Source organism: Stegostoma tigrinum, chromosome 18 (assembly GCF_030684315.1).
Source record: "Stegostoma tigrinum isolate sSteTig4 chromosome 18, sSteTig4.hap1, whole genome shotgun sequence".
In the NCBI taxonomy this organism is placed as follows: Eukaryota; Metazoa; Chordata; class Chondrichthyes; order Orectolobiformes; family Stegostomatidae; genus Stegostoma; species Stegostoma tigrinum.
This window is the reverse complement of record NC_081371.1, coordinates 58,750,288-58,765,620: the sequence shown is the minus strand read 5'-3', so window position 1 is coordinate 58,765,620 and position 15,333 is coordinate 58,750,288. Positions and strand designations below refer to the sequence as shown.

Sequence of the window (15,333 nt, the reverse complement as noted above, 5' to 3'; positions counted from 1 at the left end):
AAATTTACGACATCCATTCGACATTCTCCTAATCATCCAGGTGCTACAGACAAATCAAACAGCTGGACTAACATGGGTAGGTATTAGAATTACATGGTGAGGGTCTAACCAAAGCAACCAGTAATCAAAAACTGTACAAACTAAGGTAGAGAGACAATCAAGTGCAATCACTAATACCTACTCCATGTTATTCCAGCAATTTGGTTTATCTCTAGCATCATTTTATTCCTCATTATTTGTAATTCTTTCTGCCTTAATTAAAATCAGTCTGTAGGTCATTCCTTTGTTATTCAGCTGTTGACACCTCACTCACAACCTATTTCAATCTGTTGACAGTTTTGACTACCTGCAAAGACTTGTTATTCAGCCTAAAAATGCTACTCAAACTGCTAATTACCTGGAATCTCAGTGCCTGTGCACCACCCTCCACATCACCTCACGAAGAAGCCGTACTGCGAAAGCTTGTGATGTTGAATAAACCTGTCAGACTATAACCTGGTGTTATATGACTTTTGACTTTGTTCACCCAGCCCAAAACCAGCATCTGCACTTCATAGAATCAGAGTAACAACCTTCTCAAACTCAAATCAGAGAGGTCAGACACAACCACAGTTCAATGTCAAGAGATAACAAAGTGTGGAGCTGGATGAATACAGCAGGCCAAGCAGCATCTTAGGAGCACAAAAACTGACGTTTCGGGCCTAGACCCTTCATCAGAAAAGCTGTTTTGTGCTCCTAAGATGCTGCTTGGCCTGCTGTATTCATCCAGCTCCACACTTTGTTATCTCAGATTCCCCAGCTTCTGCAGTTCCAATGATCTCTGATCACAGTTCAATGTTGACTATCTGATCAGCGCATACTTCAAATATTCAGTGTATTTCAGATAAAGGCCCAGTACCTTCACCACATTTAACAGTTCTGTAGCCTTTTTTCTTGTTTCTCCATCCTCCAACCATCTGCAATCTCCCCACCTGTGTTTTAATGACTTTGAGTTGGAATCATAGACCTATGTCCCATTATGTTTACCATAGTACATCTAATACAATTTTGAAAAACAGCAAAGCTCTTTCCCTCAGCTTATCGTTAAGAATAGGGAAAAAGCGACGTAAAGCCATACTTTCATGGCATTCCAGCCAAAATCAAACTCAGTGCTGTAAATAAAAAACATTAAAAAATGCAAGCTAAATTATATAATGAATCTAAAAAAGTTTTTCACCCCACTTCCAACATGTCCACAAAAATTCTGAAATTTTGTCTTCAAAGTCTACTTTACCGTGGCTCTTTGATTGAAAAACTCTGCACTCCAAACAAGTGACTCAGCAGATCATCAGAACAATGTACTATATGCTGCTGTCTTTCATCATACAACTGCTTAGCCATTATGTATTGTCCCAAGTAGTGCATTACCTGTTCAGAAGAAATACAAACATCAATTTTCAGTTCAAGACTTCAACACAATAGTTGCAAATACTAAATTAAAAAGTAGTATATTTAAAGACTTAGAGTACAAGGTGTAAGTGTTTCTACAGACAAAAGAAATATCCAAGGAATTCTCAGGAGGCTGTACTTACAGGAAGAGCCATGCTTCCACTAGTTTCAAAACAGAATCTTCTGGCATGCATTTTGAACTCTTAAAATCTCAAAAGAGAGTACTAGGCCTGAATGATGACTGCCACTTAATGTGGCAAAGGCTGTACATGTAAAGATCGCCAAAACATTAGCTAAAAATGACTGAGCAAGTTTTCACTTCTGTTTGTGGTCCAGCCTCCTTCAACCAACATCACAAAAACTAGTCATTTATCCCAGCTGCCACATCTGGGGCTTTGATGTGCACAAAGGTGATGTGGAACATACTGAAAGGGCTCAAGAGAAGGCCATTTGGCCATTTCAGACTGCTCTGCCATTACAAGATCATAGCTGATCTGATTTTAACATCAATTTTACATACTTGCATACCCCCAAATCTTTCAGCTGCTGGGAATCTGTCATTTACAACAATGACTGCTTTTCTAAAGCAATTAATTGGCTGTGCAGCATTTTAGCACATTACAAAGAAAATATACTGTACAAGCATTAAAACAGCAGGGAGAATGCCAAAACTTTCCTTTGAAATATGTCATAGGAAGGTTTACATCCACCTGAGAAGCCAAACATCACTAACATCTGACATTTCGGCATTTCCCTCAGTGTTGCACTGAGATCAGCCTGGCTTTTGTAGTCAAATCTTCTGGCACACGTTTTTAAGCTCTTAAACCCGAGTGAAACAGAGTGCTAGTCTTGAATGATGGCTGACTTTTGTATATGTAAACTTCAGCAGATACATACAGCCAAATATCACTCATAGAATAAAGCTACTTTAATAGTTGACTAACCTCCTTTATTGTGAAGGTTTCACTTCGTGCTCCAGCGAAGTGCAGCAACTTAAGTAAGAGTGGCTTGGGTTTCACCTAAAACAATTTCCAGAAGGGGGATTGAAAACAAAACACTTGCTGAGACATTAAGCATGCTTAGAAAGGACTAGATAATGCTTTTGAAACTCTCTCTGTAGAACATTTACGAAAGCTACAAAATGGTCAATAAAAAAACTCACTTGACAGTCCTGATCTGCCTGTACTACTTGATCATTCTGTGAAGCCCCGAAGCAGGTTGCCGATCCGTTGGTTGCCATATCTTCAATATTACTCTCAAGCAAAGACGACTGCACTGGGGATGAAACAAAAACATTCGCTAACACAACTCGTTCTAAAACAGAGGCGCCGTGTTAAGCCGAACTCTGCTTCTGTGGACAACTTGCTGAGGCTTTTAAATCCGACCCCGGCCAGGAAGGAACTGGGCGAAGGGCAAGTCAGGGCGACACCCCTTTCCTGGAGGTTTCGCTGCCTTGACATGTCCGAGCATGACTCCACCGACGCGAGTAGCTGCGACAAGCCGAGTTGAGGGTGCGAGAGAAAGAGTGACTCAGCGGAGGCTGTGCCCAGACATGTCCCTGATACGAGGGAGGGGTGCAACCCCGAACAAGGCGGACCGCAGGGGCTTTTCGTACCCGTGTCCCCTCAAGACTAGCACGACTCCTGCGAACGACCGAAGAGAACACAAATCCCGCTTTCCCCTTGCCCCCCCCCTCCACTCACCAAAATCTTCCCTCAGGCGGACGCGGTGTCCCGGCGGCGCTGGGCTGGGCCTGAAAATCAGCGGGCCTCGATTTTACAAAATGCGCCTCCTGCGAGCCTCAACCGCCGAAGATCATCGTGAGCACGGCGGGCCGACGCGACGTCAGCGATTCTTTTCTCCCTTCTCCCTTCCCACCGCCCAACCCCGTTCCTCGGGGAGATGTCTCTTCACAACGTGGCAGCACGGAGAGAGGGTGGGCGGGCAGGTAGGTAGGTAGGTAGGCCTGGTTGCCGTAGAAACCGGGCGCCCCAACGGCCGCGCGCGCGCGCGTCGATTCAAACCGGGCAGCGTTCCAATTTGGAGCCGCTCCAGCGCGAGACCCCGCGAGGATCGGGGCCGGGGGGGGGGGGGAAGAGGAGGCAGGATGTGCGCGTGCTTGACTCACCTCCGTTCTGAGGGCATGGACCCCACCGCAAGGGATCGACCCCGCCCCCCCTCAGCTATTATGGAGGTGAGAGGATGGGCCTATCTGTTGGGTGGAGCGGGAAGTACCCCCCCCCCCCCCCCCCCGCGCGGCTGGCCGAGGCTCGGGGACACCTCCCACACGGTGGCTGCCGACCCCACCCCGGGCAAGAGACGGGCGGGTGTGACCGGATGCCCGTGGGACTCGCATGTACGCCAGTAGAGACGTGTTTTATAACACGGTGTAGTGCTGGAGGAACACGGCAGGGGAGCAGTGAAGCTGGTGTTTCGGGTCGGGACCCTTCTTCAGAAAATACTATCTCTAACAGCCATTTATTGTCATGTGTACTTTCACATTCAAAAATGTGGCGGAAAGTTCTATGATTCGCCCCGCCACGGCGCCGACGTAGAAGTTCTTTGTTGAAGAGTTACAGGCTCAAGTCATTTGAATCCCTACAGTGTGGGAACAGGCCCTTCAGGCCAATAAGTCTACACTGACCCTCAGAGTCAAATCCCACCCAGGCCCATTCCCCCTAACACCCACCTAATTCACGCATCCCTGAACACTACGGGCAATTTATCAAGGCCAGTCCACCTACCCTTCACGTCCCTGTGACTGTGGGAGGCAACCAGAGCACCAGGAGGAAACCCACACAGACACCTGGAGAGTGTGCACACTCCACACAGACAGTCGCCCAAGGCTAGAACCGAACCTGGTCCCTGGCACTGTGAGACAACAGTGCTAACCACTGAGCCACCATGCCACATTGATAACAAAAGCCATACATAATGATTAAAATGTAAAAATGAGACAAACTTCCTCATAATTGGTGGGCTTGCAGAGAGGTGTTGAGGTACAATGGAATATCCTGAAGATGCACCTTGAATGAGGCCACCATTCTGGGCCAACAGCACCGCATGGGCTGCTGTAATACCAAGCCCAAAGCCTCCGCCAAAGAGGACCATCTCGCTGGAATACCGAGCCCAAAGCCTCTGCCAAAGAGGACCATCTTGCTGGAATACTGAACCCGATGCCTCTGCCAAAGAGGACTATCTCGCTGGAATACCGAGTCCGATGCCTCTGCCAAAGAGGACCATCTCGCTGGAATACCGAGCCCAAAGCTTCTGCCAAAGAGGACCATCTGGCTGGAATACCAAGCCCAAAGCCTGTGCCAAAGAGAACCTTCTTGCTGTGGCAATACTGCCACTCCTGGATGACACTGTCTGCAAGGCCGCTGGAATACCCAGAAGACGAAGAGGACCTCCACAGGGGGATGAGACCTCCACGTTGGGACAAGACGCCACGTCGGGAGACCGCCACGCAGTGCCGAGACTGCCACTTCTCCTTCAGATGCCGCAGCCTAGCCACTGACCTGGAACCTCAACCTAGCCCTCGCGTCCGGCGGGGTGCGGAGTCAACCCAGGACCTGCTACTCAGCAGGAGGCCCTAGGTTGGGGTAGAAACGTGTCTGGCTCATCCTGATGTTGCTGCTGTCAGAGGCACCCTCCTTCACCTGCCACTTTCCAGACATAAAAGAAAGGAAGATAGCTAAGGAAAATGAAGAGCGAAAGCCGATGGGTGTGGACGAGCCCCGGGCTCAGCCCACCTACTCCACCATTATCTTGGAAAAAAATGTGTGTATTGAGTTACACCTATGAGAATTACACCTATGGGAACTGTTATCTATGGGAATTGTACCAATGGGAATATACAGGTAGAAACTGAAGAAATTGAACCCATGCTGTTGGTATCCGTCTGCATTATTTTCTCAGAACTGAGGAAGGGTCACCGGACCCAAAACATTAACTGTTTTCTCCACAGATGCTGCCAGACCTGCTGAGCTTTTTCAGCTATTTTGTTTTGTTCCACAGTTCTTTTGTTTTTTATTATCTATTACTTTCTCTTTCTCTTCAGGAGCTGATCTAAAAGGCACAACTGAACCGACCTCACACTGTCTAGTGAAACTGAACAGCCCACTTGGCACTCAGGGAATAGTTAAGGAGGGAGTTATTGAGTTTTCCCTCCTGTGATAGCTTATTCCAGGAGTGAGGCCAGTGTGAGTGGACATGTCTGGGCACAGCCTCCAGAGATTCAGTCCAGCTTAGGATGACACAGCTTTTCTTGCACTAGTCAAATCAGAAACAAAAGCAGAAATTGCTGCAAAAGCTCAGCAGGTCTAGCAGCATCTGCGCGGAGAAAGCAAAGTGAACATTTCAGATCGAGTGACCCTTCCTCGGGACGGAGCAAAATCATGTCCAGCAAATTTGTCACTTAGAGAGGTCTCCTGTAAGGGGAGTCACACTGCTTACCTGCTCCTATTTCCCTTTATCAGCTTGTTTTTAAAAGGAGCACCCCAGCCTTTCAAAAACAAAGGAAACTGGCTACAACAGTAACAATATTGCATTTGCAAAGAACACAAACTGAATGGAATCACCAAGACTGTGACCCTTTCAGAGAGAGGCCACGTGATCCAGTTTATTTAAGTACAAGTACACTGATTTTGAACATGTAAAATCTGACAGGAGCTGCTTGGAAAACAAGCATGTGCTCTTTCTTTCTTATTCTGAAAGCCATCTTGTCAAAGTTAGAGACTGAAAATCCCTGGAACACTTAGTGGCCACAAATAGAGGGTTCTTAAAAGAGAAGTCTTTATATACACCATTTTCTTCAGAAAAAGGGAATTCAACCAGCCATATCAGATCTAGGGAAGTGTCCCAATGCCAAAAGTTTATGTGGAAAGTGACTGGTTGTAGACCAGTGTTTGGACAACCTGTAAATAAGGTTCAGAAACAAAATTGCTGGAAAAGCTCAGGAGATCTGGCAGCATCTGTGAAGGAGAAAGCAGAGTTAACATTTCGGGTCCGGTGACTCTTCCTCAGAACTTGTTGTGTATGTGGTAACAAAGCCTGGTGTGTGGGGTAGGGGGCTGGGACATGGGAGAGCTAGGCCCTAAAGTTATTGAACTCGATATTGAGTCCGGAGGGCTGCAGGGTCCTCAAGTGGAAAATGAGGTGTTATTCTTCTAGATTGCGTTCAGTTTTGCTGGAACACTGCAGCAAGCCAGAGACAGAGATGTTGGCCAGGGAGCAAGGTGGTGCATTAAAGTGGCAGGCGACAGGTAGTTCAAGGTATTTTTGTGAGCAAAATGTAGATGTTCTGCGAAACAGTCCCCCAGTTTATGCTTCTTTTCCTCAATGTAGAGGAGACCTCATTGTGAGCAGCGAATGTAATAGACTAGATTCTGGGAAGCGATAGTAGGAACTGCAGATGCTGGAGTCTGAGATAATAAGGTGTGGAACTAGTGGAACACAGCAGACCAGGCAGTATCAGAGGAGCAGATAAAGTGATGTTGCAGGTCTGGACACTTATTCAGAAATGGGAGAGGGGAAGGGGCTCAAATAAATAGAGAGGAGGGGGTGGTGGTAGAAGTTTGGTAGTGGAGCAGATGGATGGGAGAGAAGATGGACAGGTCAAGGAAGCAGGAATGAAGCTGTAGGTAGGAAGTGGGGGTGGGAGTTGGTCAGCGAGGTGGGAAGAGCGGATAGGCGGGAGAGAAGATGGCCTGGTCAAGGAGGCAGGGATGAGGGGGGCTCCTGTTGGGATGAGGTCAGGGGTGGGGAGATTTTGAAGCTAGTAAAGTCCCTCCACCCATGACTGCATCCCAAGATCAGCACCCCCCACTCAACTCCGCCTCCTTGACCAGTCCGTCTTCTCTCCCACCTATCTGCTTCTCTCGCCTCACTGACCAACCCCCAACCCCACTTCCTACCTACACACCTTTACTAGCTTCATCCCAACCTCCTTGACATGTCCGTCTTCTCTCCCACCTGTCTGCTCCACTATCTACCTTCTATCACTGCACCCCCCCCCTCTCTATTTATTTCAGAGCCCCCTTCCTCTCCCCCATTTCTGAAAAAGGGTCCAGACCCGAAACATCAGCTTTCCTGCTCCTCTGATGCTGCCTGGCCTGCTGTGTTCCTCCAGCTCCACACCTTGTTATCTTAGATTCTGGGACGTGCAGGTACTTCACCTGGAAGGTATGTTTGGGCCCTTGGATTTATTATCTAGTCCAACTAAATGTCTAACATAATGAAACATTAACTCTGTTTTTTCCTTCACAGATGCTTCCAGACCTACTGAGCTTTTCCTGCAACTTGTTTTTGTTCCTGGTTTACAGTATCTGCCGTTCTTTCAGCTTTTATACTGTACATAAGGTTGTAGACTTGCTTGCCAAGCTAGAGTATTTGATTATAGACATTTCATCACCCTGCTAGGTGTTGTCGTCAGTGCACCTCCGGTGAAGCATCGATGTTCTGTCCCACATGTTATTTATATGCCTTGGTTTGCTAGGGTGGTTGGCATCACTTCCGGTTCTGCTTTTCAGTGGCCCGAGATACATACAACTAAAAAACAGAGCCGGAAGTGATGCCAATCACCCTAGCAAACTGAGGTACATAAATAACGAACATGACAGAACCACAAATGCTTCACCGGAGGCACACAACAATATTACCTAGCAAAGTGACAAAATGCTTGTAATTAAATACACCAGCTCGCCGAGCAAGTCTACAACCTCATCCACAACCTGAGCTACAAATCTTCTCAAAAACTTTAAACCTGTAAATAACTTTTATTCCTGACTTTAACTGTTGCCTGGGCAAAAGTATTTTGAGAAAGTTCTCTGGCAAGGTGTATGTTTTTCTTGACCTTGAAGGAAAGGTTTGTGTGTGCATGTGTGTTATTTTTTGAGAAACATTTCTAGAATAAATATTTCTGAAGAAGGGTCTCGATCCGAAACGTCAGCTTTCCTGCTCCTCTGATGCTGCTTGGCCAGCTGTGTTCATCCAGCTCCACACCTTGTTATCTCAGGTTCTCCAGAATCTGCAGTTCCTACTATCTCAAGAATAAATGTGTTCTGTAGAGCAAGAAAGAAATGTTTTTAAATACCAAAACAGAACATTTGTCTTCATCCACAACACTTCCATATTTTTCAAAATGCACAGATCAGCACTGCCCAAGAGAGAAAATGGGATTAGTTGGGGGAAACAGACTGCAAAAATGAGAAAACCTTGTTACTTTTTAATTAATTTGAGCACATTTTCTTCTTGTCCTCTCTCATGTAGATGCAAAATATAATCATATGAGGAAATTACAACAATAAACAATCAGAATGTTGTCAAATTTTGTTGAATAAAGTTGCTGTGAGGCACCGAAGGGCATTTTACTGTCATAAAGAACCTACATACTTGCAAGGAGGTTGAATAACTAAAAAAACCAGACATTTAAGAGCTTGTTTGAAGTTCTTCCCAAAATAATATTCAAGTGGAATTTATTTACAGAACTGTAGTTCAAAATGTTCAATTTTTCTTTGCCGGAGAAACTGTTGATACATGTTCCAGTCTTATAAATATTCATTTTCAACTGGTTCCACAAAATAGCCCTAGTGTGGCACAATCCTACGCCCATCCAAACTAACTGAAATATGGATAAAGTTCAGCTGCCTGAGTTCCCAGCTTTCTGACGTTGGGTGGCACTGTAATTACTCTCCGGCTGGTTTGAAGTCATTCCACCCCCACCAATGTTTATTTACATGCAATCTCTCCATTATACTCTCTCATGTGATAACACCAGAGCAGTTCAGGAGATCTGATGGGAGGATCCCTTTTCTGGTAAGAAATATCAAAATATTTTCGTCTAAGTCTGTTCTCTTCTGGAGAATGAGAGTACGCTTCAAAAATTAAACATCACAGAAACCAGTAAATAGGCAAAGTTCATGGCTGTTTATTTCTAACTTCTATCAAGAAACTTTCTGAGCTTCAATAACACATACACTTTTGATATTTGCTGCAACCGCTGGCCTCTCTGGGACAAAGGAAGAATACATTGACTTCTCTTGAAGGCCTTTTTGTGCCATCACAATAAACTTTAAAAGGATTAATCAACATATGTATAATCATTCATCTTTGTTATTCTTCGATTCATCAAGCTGTTGCATGATGCATTTAAAATTATCAACAAGGGCAGAATGATTTGCTTCTAGATCTTATTTATTATTAACTTCAATTTACAGACAATTTTAGATAAATCAATGTTTCTGACTAGGAAGATTTTTATAAGAATTACACGTCTCTGGAGTAAATGGGATTTGAACCTGGGCTTCCTGACTCAGAGGTAGTGTCATACCACTGCACCACCAAATTCCACTTTGGGATCAAGAAGCTGATGCCTAGATAATGTCTGGCACCACAACCTACTACATGATTTTCAAGTCCTGACTGGGCTGGAGGTGAAATTAATGTGCGCAATTAATGGTGTCAAGTGTTACCATGAAGCAGGATGAATGATAAACAGGTAGGTGTTCTGCAAAGCGGTCCCCAAGCCTCTGCTTGGTTTCCCCAATGTAGAAGAGGCCACAATGGGAATAGCAGATGCAATATACCACATTAGCAGATGTGTAGGTGAACATCAGCTTGATGTGGAAAGTCTCCTTGGGGCCTGGGATGGGGTGATGGGGGAGGTGTAGGGGCAGGTGTAGCACTTCCTGCAGTTGCAAGGAAAAGTGCCAGGTGTGGTGGAGCGGATAAGGGAGTCACAGAGAGAGTGGCCCCCCTGGAAAGCAGATAGGGTAGGGAGGGAAAAATGTCTTTGATGGTGGGGTTGGATTGCAGATGGCAGAAGTGTTGGGTGATGATGTGTGGGATCTGGAGGTTGGTGGGGTGATACGTGAGGATGAAGGGGATTCTGTTTCCATTATTGTGGGGAGGGTGTGTGTGAGAAGAGTTGTGTTAAATGTGGAAGACACGGTCGAGAGTGTTCTCGACCACTGAGGGAGGGAAGTTGCAGCCCTTGAAAAACTAGGACATCTGAGATGTACGGGAGTGGAAGCCTCATCCTGGGAGCAGATGCAGCAGACGTGAAGGAATTGGGAATAGGGAATGGCATTTTTTCAGAAGGTTGGGTGGGAGGAGGCGTATTGTAGGTAGCTGTGGGAGTCGGTGGGCTTGGAAGGAATATTCGTTTCTAGGTGGTTGCCAGAGATGGAAACAGAGAGGTCCAGGAAGGTGAGAGAGGTATTAGAGATGATCCAGGTGAACTTAAGTTTGGGGTGGAAGGTGCTGGTGAAGTGGATGAACTGTTTAAGCTCCTCGTGGGAGCACGAGGCGGCGCCGATACAGTCATCAATGTAACAGAGGAAGAGGTGGGGTTTAGGGCCAGTGTAGGTACCGAAGAGAGATTGTATCACATAACCTACAAAGAGGTAGGCATAGCTTGGGCCAGTGCAGGTATCCATGGCCACCACCTTTGTAGGAAGTGGGAGGAATTGAAAGAGAAGTTGTTGGGGGGGTGAGGACGAGTTCAGCTAAGCGGATGAGGGTGTCAGTGGAGGGGGACTGGTTGGGCCTGCAGGACAGGAAGAAGCGGAGGGCCTTGCACGTTCATGTGGTTGGGGACTGGGGAATTGGAAGTTCTGGAGGAGGTGGAGGGTGTAGGTGGTGCCACGGACATAGGTAGGGAGTTCCTGGACCAAGGGGGAGAAAATGGAGTCGAGATAGGTCAGTCCAGGGAGGATGGACACCTATCACCTCCCCACCTCCACTCACCTTTACTGGTTCCATCCCCACCTCTTTAACCTGTCTGTCTCCTTTCCACCTATCTTCTCCTCTATCCATCTTCTATCTGCCTCCCCCTCTCTCCCTATTTATTTCAGAACCCCCTCCCCTCCTCCATTTCTGAAGAAGGGTCTAGGCTGAAAAGTCAGCCTTCCCGCTTCTCTGATCTGCTTGGCCTGCTGTGTTCATCCAGCTCTGCACCTTGTTATCTCAGATTTTCCAGCATCTACAGTTCCTGTTATCTCTGAAACAATTTTAACCCCTTTGTGAAGCCTCTTCTAAGGATGCCTACCCTGAAGAAGTTACCCTCCTCCCTCCAAAACAACCTCAGTGGATCACTCCATCCCTGCCCCTTTAACCTGTCTGTTTCCTCTCCACCTATCTTCTCTATCCATCTTGTATCCACCTCCCCCTCTCTCCCTATTTATTTTCAGAACCCTTTCTCCTCCCCCATTTCTGAAGAAGGGTGTAGGCCTGAAACATCAGGCTTCCTGCTCCTCTGATGCTACTTGGCCTGCTGTGTTCATCCACCTCTGCACCTTGTTACCTCAGATTTTACAGCATCTGCAGTTCCTGCTATCTCCAATAGTATATTGTCTTGTTTCCCACACTCTTAGGGTTTCAGGCTGTGACAACCTCTGATAGCTGCTCAGACACATGTGTGGTGCTCTCATCATGCTTTAGCCTGAAGTAATTCACAAAAACAAACCCACACGGGTGAAATGACTTTGCACCCTCTGAGGTCCCCGCCAAATCTACCAAGATCAATAGAAATGCCAAAGGCAGCAGCTCTTTATTGGATGACATGTGGGTGTGTGTGAAAAGATCATTGAACCATAGAAATGCATAGAACAAGAGCAATTAGACCAATTTGCCCATTGAGCCTGCTCCACCATTCAATATAATCATGGCTAAATCTCTTTCTCAATGCCATATTTCTCATCTCACCCCATACTCCTTGATACCTTAAGTGGACAGAAAATTATTTATTTCTTAAATATATTCTGTGACTTGATCAGTGATAGAGCATTTCACAGGTTCACCACACTCTGTGTTAAGAACTTTCTCCTTATCTCAGTTCTAAATGGTCTACTTCATATCTAAGAAGTGACTCCTCCTTTCTTCTTGACATCTTGGCCATTACTCTGCATGCATTCTGCCCAACTAGACAAAACCTTAAACATTTCAATGTAATCCTTTCTCAGCCTTCTAAACTCCAGTGAATCCAGTCACAGTTGACTCAATCGCCAAACTTGCCATCCATAAATCAGCCTGTAGGAGTTTACAACAGAAGGGAGAAATGAAAACATTAAACTAATGCAAAAGCTGAATTCAGTTTTAAAGAAACCTGACTGAAGTTCGAAGAAAGACTAGATTCTCCTTGAAAAATGATTTAAACAAACCAGCTCAGGGAACAATTTACCCCAGTGTGAGGTTTTTAATTTGTGAAAACTTGCAGAACAGTTGTGTGGTTAGAACTCCATACCCATTATTCAAAGCTGAGGAAGTCTAAAATCTCAGTCGTGTGAGTCAAAGGAGAAAATCTTCACAACTCATGGGACCCAAACTGAGAAGAAACTGTTAATTCAGACAGAAAGATTTGAAAGGGAAGGAAATTTTTTCTGGATTTTGCTGAACAGTAAAGTGATTGTATTGGGAGGTAGATGAGATTTTGTTCTGCAGTATAAGACCATAAGCCATAGGAGTGGAAGTAAGGCCATTCGGCCCATCAAGTCCATTCCGCCATTTAAATCATGGCTGATGGGCATTTCAACTCCACTTCCCTGCACTCTCCCCGTAGCCCTTGATTCCGTCTGAGATCAAGAATTTGTCGATCTCTGCCTTGAAGGCATCCAACGTCCCGGCCTCCACTGCACTCCGTGGCAATGAATTCCACAAGCCCACCACTCTCTGCTGAAGAAATGTCTCCTCATTTCCGTTTTAAATTTACCCCCTCTAATTCTAAGGCTGTGTCCACGGGTCCTAGTCTCCCCACCTAATGGAAACAACCTCCCAGCTTCCACACTTTCTAAGCCACACATAATCTTGTAAGTAAGTATGTTTTGAACCGTTCATACTATCATATGTAGATAGCTTGGTTTGTTTAATTTTTCTTTTGCATAATAAACTATAGTTTATTGTCAAAACTAAAACTGTGGCCCGGTGTGCTTATAATTCAGTCAAAGAATGCCACATTAAATGAAAGAAAAACAAAATATGGTCTATCAAGCCAGATTTCATTCTGGGATCTGACTTATCCAGTAGTAACATCATCTGGGATTACAACAGTACCAAATCTAGAAGACTCTGACGAGACCCTTCTTCAGAAACGGGGGAGGGGGAAGAGAGCTCTGAAATAAATAGATAGAGGAGGGGTAGGGCAGGGGAAGCTAGGTGGCATGGTGATAGGTGAGTGCAGGGATGGAGTGGTGGGGATTGGTCGTTGGGATGGATGGGATGGATAGGTGGGAGAGAAGACGGACAGGTTCTATCAGGTCAAGGAGGTGGGGATGAGCAGGAGGGTTGGACATGGGATGAGGCTGGGCGTGGGGAGATTTTAAATCTGGTGAATCCCATGTTTAGGCCATTGGGCTGTAGGGTCCTGAGGCAGTGTTTGCTGATGGTGTCATTGTTGCACTGGAGGAGGCCCAGGATGGACATGTCACCTAGGAGGTGAGGCGGGGGAGTTAAAATGGTTGAGGACTGGAAGGTGTTGTTTGTCGTTTGCAGAGCACAGAAGCTCTACAAAATGATCTCCGAATCTACACTTGGTCTCACCAATGTAGCGGAGGTCACATCGGGAGCAGCAGATACAGTAAAACAAGTTGGCAAATTACAGGTGAACCCCTGTCAGATATGAAAGGTTTTCTTTAGGCCTTGAATGGAAGTGTGGGAGGAAGCGTAGGGGCAGGAGTAGCACCTGCTGCAGTGGAAAAACTGTTGATATCCAAGCATGAGCCGTATTCATTGATGTATGGGCAGAGGGGAATGAGGGTGAGTCCTTTACTGAGGACTAACCATTTGTCCTCAGCGAGGGGGAGGTCTTGGGGGATGGTGAAGACCCAACATGGCTTAGGGCGAGGACTGGATGTAGATCTGGTGGCTGTGGGGGTGGATTTAGGGGCGATGCTGGCGGTGGGTGGGGTGTCGGCTGCAGAAGTGACGTTGTCCTTGATGTTGGTGGTGGGAGCAGCATCGGCGCGCCATCCTTGATGTTGGCAGTGCTCTTGGTCTCGGCGACGGAAGTGGCGCTGTCCACAGTGGGGTGGTGGCAGCAGAGGCATGGTTTGTGGCACCAGACGTGATGTGAAAGTTGTTGGTGGATGTGACAAGATTCGTGATTCAGCAGGTGATGTGATGGTGACCACATGGTCAATGATGTCAGGTACATTGTGGAGGAGGTATTGGGTAGGGTTAAGGACTTGGGGAGTGGAAGAGGCCTGTGTTTGGTGGCAGGCACTGGTAAGTTTTCAACATCAACTTTACTAACACTTTTCACCCCAACCTCAAGTTTCATCTGGACCATCTCTGGTATCTCTCTCTCCTTCCTGGACCTCTCTGTCTTCATCTCTGGTGACAGCCTCGAAACTGATATCTAATTCAAGCCCACCGACTCCCACTGTAACCTAGACTACACCTCTCATCCACCTTCCTGCAAGAATGCAACCCACTGCCCTCAATTCGTCTGCCTGTGCCGTGTCTGCTGTCAAGATGGGACATTCTACTCCTGAACATCCGAGATGTCCTTGTATTTCAGGGACCGCAACTCCCCCAGTTCAGTGGTTGAAAATGTCCTTGGCCACATTTCTTGGTTTCCTGCACCTCTGCCCCACACCCCCTCCCGCAACAAAAACAAAGACAGAATCCCCTTTGTCCTCACATATCACCCCATTAACCTCAGGATTCAATGTATCATTCTTCATCACTTCTGCCACCTGCAATCCAAGTTGGAATTGTCGTGCTTCATGTGTACAGGACATATCTGGATAATTTTCCATATTTGTTAAGTACATACCAGTGTTGTAACTGTATTAGAACAGCTAGGCTAAGGAGTGGCAAGTTCTGGAGCATTAGTCTTCAGTACAATTGCTGGAATCTCGACAGAACAGTACCTCCAACCATTTAGAACATAGAACATAGAAAAGTACA

General features: G+C 46.2%; 2 protein-coding genes across 8 annotated transcripts in view; one reads left to right on the top strand and one right to left on the bottom strand.

Moving 5' to 3' along the window:
* Positions 1 to 3,661, bottom strand: part of mdm2 (MDM2 proto-oncogene) — a 75,067-nt gene extending 71,406 nt beyond the window's left edge. For 4 of the 7 annotated variants that reach the window (XM_059652569.1, XM_059652568.1, XM_059652570.1 and 1 more), the window contains exons 1-4: positions 3,132 to 3,490; positions 2,591 to 2,703; positions 2,373 to 2,447; positions 1,274 to 1,407 (exon numbers count right to left, since the gene is read on the bottom strand). In XM_059652569.1, coding sequence (XP_059508552.1) covers positions 1,274 to 1,407; positions 2,373 to 2,447; positions 2,591 to 2,668 — 287 coding nt within the window. In that variant the 5' untranslated portion in view covers positions 2,669 to 2,703; positions 3,132 to 3,490. Of the gene's footprint in view, positions 1 to 1,273; positions 1,408 to 2,372; positions 2,448 to 2,590; positions 2,704 to 3,131; positions 3,491 to 3,556 lie in introns of those variants that run through there. The other 3 variants (XM_059652571.1, XM_059652572.1, XM_048548463.2) reach the window with 3 other exon arrangements.
* A 5,563-nt stretch (positions 3,662 to 9,224) lies between these two features.
* Positions 9,225 to 15,333, top strand: part of tmem117 (transmembrane protein 117) — a 557,403-nt gene continuing 551,294 nt past the window's right edge. The window contains exon 1 of the mRNA XM_048548382.2: positions 9,225 to 9,243. The gene's annotated coding sequence lies outside the window, so the exon portion shown is untranslated. The remainder of the gene's footprint in view (positions 9,244 to 15,333) is intronic.